Raw genomic sequence first — 8,539 nt, 5'->3', positions numbered from 1 at the left:
CGTCGTGCTGATATCTTTGTGAAAGCTTTGTGATTGGAACTTGTATTTCGCACCTGCATACCTTGCTGATTCCATATGTATTGGTAATGAGTTGTTTTCGACTAGAAAAATGTAGCGGTAATGATCGGTCGAAAATTTGGAAAAACGTAGCGGTAATGAGTTGGAATTTTTGGCAATGTAGCAGTAATGTTGACCTCCCGTTAACTTATACAGTATGTTGGAATTTTTATTGTTGTTAAATATGTATAACATACCTTGATTTTTGTTTTAAAGTAAAGTTTCTTAAAGTTGTATCTATCAATTTTTTTTTTCATTTTGTGGAACAGAATGCACTACTGCACATAAAAATGTTGTTGAAAATTCGAAGTTCTAGAATTATAAGAGAAACTCACGAGGAAGATTCTTTCTAAAAACTCATCATTTTTATATGTTTGAGAGAAAATCATAAGAGTCTTGACTACGGTTCCCAAAACTTTTATGTTGATCCAAAATGCAGTTTGAATTTTAGAAACTTGTGTTATTTTTTTTATGGAGAGGACCTGAGGAGGTTAAATTATTATAAAGTATTCTTAACCTTTTATAAACTTGTATTTGTAACAAACTTCACTCATTTAGCTTGTTTTTGACCTTTGGGTCAAGGGTCAATGTTCATTGTTTTGAAATATTTCTACATTCTATCCTAAGATGCTAAAACTAAGACATCTACCAATATACCTATTTTACTCCTGACTCTTTCGTTGGGGTCAAGGACAAAGATCAAAATACAATATCATATATGACCTATGTCAGCGCTTACTCTAAGTTGCGATGATTTTGACCTTGACTCAAATTCAAGGTCACAGGTAAATTACAGTCACACCGGCCGATTCGTACCCCATAGGTGAACGTGACGAAATCAGCCGAGGTTTGCCGAATGATTGCAGCCAGTCTAATGTTTCTGATAATCACAATTTAAAAATTAGGCTCTGATGATGAAAGCTCGAGATTTTAAGGGGTTGTACCTGTTTTTGCAATGAATAATTTGGAAATCACGTAAAGAAAAGGAGGCATGCAGTGATGTAGGTTTCGTATCAGTATCATTTACGGTGGAGTAGCGATAACAAAGTTTATTGTGCAGTGGGCACTTATAATTAAAAAATGAGATGGGTCTGGGAATTAATTCTGCATGTGGTAATCTAAATTATACCTATAGTTCCATTTCCAAGTAGGAAATTCTTTTAAATCATGGGTCAATTTTGAATATTTTTGGATGTTCCCAATAATCAACTTGAATTTGACTAATTACCCTTCTACTGGATACCTAAGGCCATCTTAAAAATGATGTTTGCTTGCCCTCTCCCGACCCAGGTAAAATTATTGGATCGGTTAGTTGGTGGTAAAATCTTTTTTCCAGAAAAGTTGAACATTTTTGTTGACTGATAAGAAGAATACCTAGGAGGAAATATACAAGAGTCCAGGAATGTGAAAAAAGTTTTGATTGGGGCCATTCTTAGTCATTCGGTCGGGAGAGGGCAACCAAAAAATTTTTAAAGATGGCTTAAACTTCATAAAAATCCTTACAAAGGTTCATATTGGTTTTGAGTACATGCGTGGATGTAAGAAGGGAGGGGGGGGTAACCTTGTTGTTGTCAAGAAATATCAAAATCTTATACAACCATTCTCCGCGATAAATTAAAATACATGGGCATTCTGACATTAAAAAAATGCTGTCATTTTGTATACATGTACATGTACCATGTATAGTGAATCAATTTTTATATAATAAAAAAATTGACAAAAAAATTCTGAGTTAACGATTTCATCCACATATTTCAAATTTTGTAAGTGAAAATGAAATATGACCATTTGGTATTTGATCTCAATCTTTTTTCTAAACTATAAAAGAATAATTGCTATGCAAGTATATGGGCTTTTTGACATAAAAAAAAAATGCTTTCATTTTGTATACATGTACATGTACCATGTTTGGTGAATCAATTTTTATATAATAAAAAAATGACAAAAATTCTGAGTTACACGATGCAGAAAATAATAATTCTTCAAATTAATAAATATGCTATTAAAAATTTTTTTACCATATATTTCAAATTTTGTTTGAATGTGTTGAAAAAAGAAATAATCGTCTACTTTCGTTTGTGGGAAATATAAAAACAGAGAGTGACAGTCATTTTTTATTAGTGATTCAAGACAAGTGAAGATGTCCAGCAATTTTGGAGCTTCTGTTCAGTAAGTGGATTTTTAAAAATCAATTAAACTATAATTTATTATTTTCTGAATAATTGCTATGCATGTAGCATGTAATTAAAGGCGAAAAAATGTGAAGGGACAGCGATTTAGAGAAAATCGGACGGTGCTCACGCTCAAAAGGTGGGCGTGGTCGCATGTCGCAAAATCACACTGCAATCAGTTTCTTAGAAAATAATTGTGAATTATATGGGTGCTGCCTTTTTAATATTTTGTAATTAAATTCTTTTTAATGTTTCATTTTGTGTTTACTGCTATTTTACGACAAATAAGCCCAGCATGAATCCGGAAGTCGCACGTGGGACGATCTCGTGGCATTGTTTGTTGACGCCATATTGACCTACCACTGGGAGAAGGAGAAGTTGACTTGAATGGGCGTATAAGCCAACCATGAGCGATGAGGATAGAGATGTAGAGATAGAGAGTGATGTATGTATTCCCCAATCAATTGCAATAATCGTATTTTATCTATTTATCCATATTTTTTTTAAGAAAGCGTGTCTGTTTTCTAGGTTAATATATGAGTCTCGTTTTCGTTTTCTAAATAGGAAGATGACGACGAATTAGGGGGGTCAATTAACTCTGATGGAACTGCTACACAGTTTATGAGCCAGGTAAGACAAAATATTTTATTAATTTTTGGGGAAATATTTTGAGAAATTGATCTTTTTGGTTGAACTGCCTGGTTTGCACGCCTGGTAGCCATGCTGTAGAATGCGCATGTCATATGTTTGTTGGCAAACACGAACCACGTGACATCTTAGGAGTTCACTAACCAATTGGTCATGTATTTCTGTCATTTCATGTGTACAATATTTGTGCATATGTTTTGGCTTATGTTTTACTAAAGCTATTCTGAAGCTAAGATTGCTTGAGTTAATGAGGTGTCCATGAGACCTATCTTTGTCTATCAAAATCTAATGATCAGATAATATATCAAAATGATGAAAGGTAAATTGTTATAATATACTGTATTACAACAGCAGGTACATGTGCATGTTGAGTAGGCTGTCCTGGTTTAATGATTAGGTAACACTCAGTCGTATAAGATTTCATGATGTAACCTGTATCCTGATAGTCTGACATGCATTGAGCAGTGCTTACATAACCAGACCTCACTGATGGGTTTTGATACAAGTTAACCAAGTTGAAAATAAAGTCATTAATATTTCACCAACATTAGACCAAAAAGGCAAAAAGAAAAACCTGAATTACCAGTATATATATCTTAAGATTATACTGATTATTATAACCCCGGCTTGAAAAGTGGGAGGGTATACTGTAATAGGTATGTCCGTCGTCCGTCGTCCGTCAATTTTTCAAAATGCTACTCCTCCTACAGTTTTGGGGATTTCAATATAACTTGGCACACAAGTCTACTTATCCTGTGTATCAACTCCTGTTATACCACTGAGTGAAATGTAATTTAGAAACACAAGTAGACTTTACATAATTCTGTCTATCGGTTTTTGATTTCGATGAACGGTGTTGCTGTGGTTACAAAAAATAAAAATTTCTGTGAAATTCTTACATATTGCAATACAATTTGTGCACCTACAATAAGATACATAATTCTGTGTATCAGTTTTTGATTTCGATGAACGGTGTTGCCGTGGTTACACATTTCTGTGAAATTCTTTCAAAATGCTACTCCTTCTACAGTTTTAGGATTTCAATATAACTTGGCACACAAGTAGCAAAACATGAACATCGCCATTATATTTTCTGTGAAATTCTTTCAAAATGTTACTCCAAATACAATTTTAGTCTGATTATAATATAAATGTGGCATGCAAATAGACTGCACTAAGAACATAAAGAGACTTAATCAAGGAACATTATTCTATTTATTGCTGTTGAAAAGTTTCAACATTAGATATAAGTACAAACCAGAGTTATTCTTCTTTACTCTTGGATTTCAAGTATAAAATCTCGTAAAACAATATAGACACAGCATGAGATATAACAAATTGTCACATTTACCATTTAGTTTTGAGTCAAGCAAGACTTGAACACAGACTTGAAGTTATTATTTTGTCTATAATATTATGACTTATATACTTTAATAGCTTTCACACAAAAATTGCTCATATAAAAGATATTAAAAGAACATATGTATTAACCTTTGCTCAAACTTTGTTTATTTATATCAATAGACTTCAAAGCACTGCATAAATGCATAAAGAATGTAATAATTATTTTTTATCAGAAAAATGTACATATTTCGTGTATTTTACAAATGTGTGTTCAGAATATTTTGATATAATGTGTAGAATGATAATATCAAAAAAATTGATAAATTCTAAAGAAATTGTTGAAATTTTGTCAGGATATAAAATACTAGTTTGTGACGTCATAAAAACAGAAATTGTGAATACACTGCTCTGGATCTATAATTATTTTCTGTTAACTTATATTTCTCGTACAATTTATTGAATTCAGCACATTTCAGGAAGTTTATTTGATGAACATTTAATTTCACTTGGATTTTAATTTTAAACTTAATCCTTAGGAAGAGTGGCAATCTGTTTTGTATAAAAAAAATCTTTAATACTATAATCAACATTTCAATGAGTTAAAAATATATTGTCATATAAGCAGACTGTGACTGCGCACCCGGTGATATATAGTGTACATAACACGAGTATGCTCATTTGCATTTACCAACTCTTAGTTTTGACGATACTTGTGAAGGAGTTTTGCTTTCTACCATTTCTACTCTGATTAAAATTATTTTTCTGGATAAAAATTTTAATATTTCTCATTAATACACAACAAAATTGCCACTTTTCCTTAGGATTATGAATAAGGTTAAAATTTGTGAAAGTGCCATTTGATTTTAATAACTTTTAAATGAAATTAAGATTTTTAATTAATTTTTGTGTGAAATGCTATTAAAATATATAAGAATATTATAGAGAAAATATTGTTTAGATGTCAAGCATATTGTTAATAAGTGAAGAGAAAGTTTAGATGTTTGTTTGAGATGGTTAGGCTTAGTGTAGCCACAGGAATTTTTCATTCATTTGATTCCACCTGCTTGAACCATGCAGAAGATACAAAGTGTACATTCCTATATCTTAATAACTAGTAAGAATTCTTGTTCACTTGCAGGCTGAAAAAAGGGCTCACCACAATGCATTGGAGAGGAAACGCCGTGACCACATCAAAGATAGTTTTCACAGTCTCAGGGACTCGGTGCCATCACTTCAAGGGGAAAAGGTTAATGTAAATGTTCAAGACGGGGATCTTCATTTCATTTTTATCACTGTAAAATCACATATTTTCATGAGGTAAAATTTTCGTGGTTTGAGGAAAAACTTTTGATTTGTGGGAATTTGATTTCAGGGATGAAGAATTTAGTAGTTATGTGTGTAACATTTTACATTTTTTGGTAGACATGAATTTGTGAGTCTCTTCATTCCTCGAAAACAACGAAAATTAAGCCCCCTTGGAAATTTGTGATTTCACAGTATCTATATAAGATTCATTAAATATTAAGTAATCCTTGATGACTCATTACAATGAACAAATTAATGATACTAAAATGACTAGAGGTATAAATTAATGTTAGTCAGTGAAGACATTTTGAGAATATATGACGAGTAAAATTGAATGGATTCCATATTATTCATCAAATTACTTTCTCTTACAGGTTTCTAGAGCTCAAATCCTTAAAAAGGCAGCAGATTATATTTCATTTATGAGAAGAAAGAATCATAGTCATCAACAAGATATAGATGATCTCAAAAAACATAATGCTATTCTAGAGCAACAAAGTAAGTGTACACAGTTGAAAACTTCATTGTTATGTTGTCACCTATAAAAGCAGGTAATTTAACCCTGTAGGTCAAATTAGATTTTATCTGTGCAAAATAAGGGACAGATTTATTGCGATTTCTTGTCTACCATTGGTAATCAGGTAAAGAAAATTACACTCCAGTAATAAAAAATAAAACAGAAAATGTCATTTTTACCCTTTTTGAGAGTATTCTGATTGAAATCGGATTTCGGTTCCCTGTCTATTTTCCAAATAAGTAATTTTTAATGCATGCGTGGTTGTATTGATCTTGAGACTCAACATAACCATTTTTTTTTAACTCAACAAATTGAAAAGAAATCTTATTTTTCTATAGTAGTGTAGTGTCTTTTTCATTGATATAAACAGTGTCTAATTTTTAAATGTTTCATTTGTCAGTTCGAGCTTTAGAGAAAGCTAAAAGCACGGGACAGTTTGCTGTTTCATCAGCTGTAAACGCACAAGCGGGGGCTTTTGAAGAATCAGAATCAGAAAGTTCTATAGATGGAGACATCAGCCATGGACGTCGCAAAAAGTTAAAAACATCAGATTAACGTTAAAGACCTTTTAGTCCAAATTTTACACATTTGTGAATGACGATCTGTCAAACAGTGCATCATTTTTAGGAATACTAGGAGATTAATTAGGTTACTGGTGCATGCATGTTTGAAAGTTTTTTAATCATCCTTTGTTACATAATTTCACCATGGATCTGGGAAAAAAACTTCCATGTACAATATCGTATACCCCAGTGATTCACTAGAAAATGACGTCATGAACAAAACTAGGTGAAAGGTGTTCATACTGGAACTCCTACTTGGCAGAAATATTTGTATATATAAAAATTTTGTTTTTGTTTTTTTACATTAATACAAAGATATATATGATGTACAAGATTTTTTCATTGTTTTTTAACACGTATAACCAATTGTTCCCCTGTTATTTTCTGTAGAATTTACTCAGTATTTACATTTCAGGCTAAGGGAAAATTAAGTGTGTTGTATATCTGCTAAGTTAAAACCTTACAAACAAACAGTTTTTACAATAATTATTATAGTAAGGTAAATATAGGCGGTAAATGAGGTCTTGTTTACTAATATCACATGTACGTGTATTTTGAACCCACCTAGAATATGTTTTATAACTACTGAAGATAAAAGTCCTCACACAAGAAACATTAATTAAAGAAAGAGAAGCTCTTACCGACAGACAATGGCCCCCACTGAAATCCAGTTGATAGATGCTGACAACAGTGTTGTTTATGTTATACAAGTTTACATGATTTGTCCTTTTATGTCTGTTTTCATCTCTCCATTGTTTAATGTCATATGTAGCAATAAATATGGATTCATATGAGTGTTTAAGCCTTGTCTAAAAGTCACAGTTTGATTGATATATATACCCAATCTTTATGCCCCTACTAAACAGTCCCTATATAATTTCTTACTTTAAAAAATCCAACAGTTAGACTGTTTTCCCCGACTGTCAGTCCAGGAACTGTTAAAAAAGACTGTTGCCTGCTGATGACAAATGGTGCTAGACGGAGCTATCTTTACATTCTGTAAAGGAGTATAACAAAACAGTTGACAGGAGTCTCAGGAAACAGTCGATCTCTCGGACCGGAGTACAAACTGTTACCTGCGGCCTTGGGTTTTGGGTAGCAGCTTGCACTCTGATCTTACAGATTGTCTGTTTACCTCTACCCCAGTCAACAACTGTATACTGTTTATCACTCGGGTTTACTGTTGATTTTATGCAATCACGTGACTGTATTATCCTACGACCCAGATCACCACACTGTGGTTTTCTGAATCCATACGACCACTCTGAAACTGATCATTTCATACACAGTATATGTGACGTCTTCCTGTATTTAAGAGTTCCTTGATTAAATGTTTATGGAAAAAGGTTGTACAACTTGTCCCAACAAGTCTGATCAAGATAATCTATATCCCTCAGTATCTTCATTCTACTTGAAAGTGGCATTCAGTGGGAATAACAGAGGGCTTCCTATTTACACACAAGATTTCAATCCCAAATTGTGGTCCCACCCAACCCAGGATCAGGATTGAATTTGCATTACCTCTTGTTGCTTTGCATATCATGACCCCTTCCAATCTCAAGAAGACAAAAGAATTTTTATTTCCCATTGTTGCCCTGAGCCATCTTTGGGGTGCCATTATTTTATTGACTATTTGATGGTGCTTCCTTATTTTAAAATGTGACCAATATAGCTACTGTTCCCGAGAAGGAAAAAATTTGAGTGAAAAAATGCATGCATCCATGGATGGACATTGAATATCAATGATATCATCCATATGAAGCTAATCCTAAGAATAACTCTACACTGAAAATGTTAGCCTTTCATTTACTGGAAGTTTCATAGAAAAAATTGGTAATGGAAGAAATCTGAACTGTTGCAAAAGCAGCTAAATTATCTTTTCATTTCTTTGATTTGCTATATAATAGTGCTTCATACTATATCTAGCACACAAA

At 32.6% G+C, this 8,539-nt stretch overlaps 1 protein-coding gene across 2 annotated transcripts; it reads left to right on the top strand.

Moving 5' to 3' along the window:
• Positions 1–2,517: 2,517 nt before the first annotated feature.
• LOC134248891 (protein max-like) lies at positions 2,518–7,396 on the top strand. Of its 2 annotated transcripts, none has more exons than XM_062731288.1 (5): positions 2,518–2,673; positions 2,793–2,858; positions 5,359–5,466; positions 5,900–6,023; positions 6,443–7,396. In XM_062731288.1, the coding sequence occupies exons 1-5, from the start codon at positions 2,635–2,637 to the stop codon at positions 6,595–6,597; spliced, it is 492 nt and encodes a 163-aa protein (XP_062587272.1). In that variant the 5' UTR covers positions 2,518–2,634; the 3' UTR covers positions 6,598–7,396. The 2 variants fall into 2 exon arrangements, with proteins under 2 accessions (XP_062587272.1, XP_062587271.1); XM_062731287.1 differs by having other exon boundaries at positions 5,359–5,472.
• Positions 7,397–8,539: the final 1,143 nt, after the last annotated feature.

The sequence above is a fragment of the Saccostrea cucullata genome, unplaced genomic scaffold (genome assembly GCF_032062105.1).
Source record: "Saccostrea cucullata isolate Sc308-1 unplaced genomic scaffold, CSIRO_AGI_Scuc_v1 ctg62, whole genome shotgun sequence".
In the NCBI taxonomy this organism is placed as follows: Eukaryota; Metazoa; Mollusca; class Bivalvia; order Ostreida; family Ostreidae; genus Saccostrea; species Saccostrea cuccullata.
Note: the sequence above shows the minus strand (reverse complement) of the source record. Positions and strands in the feature narration are given on the sequence as shown.

Excerpts from the sequence above, each read along its gene's own strand:
- LOC134248891 (XM_062731287.1), top strand. The coding sequence starts at position 2,635 with ATGAGCGATGAGGATAGAGATGTAGAGATAGAGAGTGAT. Across the intron at positions 2,674-2,792 it reads ATGTAGAGATAGAGAGTGAT|GAAGATGACGACGAATTAGG; the intron begins GTATGTATTCCC and ends TTTTCTAAATAG. Across the intron at positions 2,859-5,358 it reads CTACACAGTTTATGAGCCAG|GCTGAAAAAAGGGCTCACCA; the intron begins GTAAGACAAAAT and ends GTTCACTTGCAG.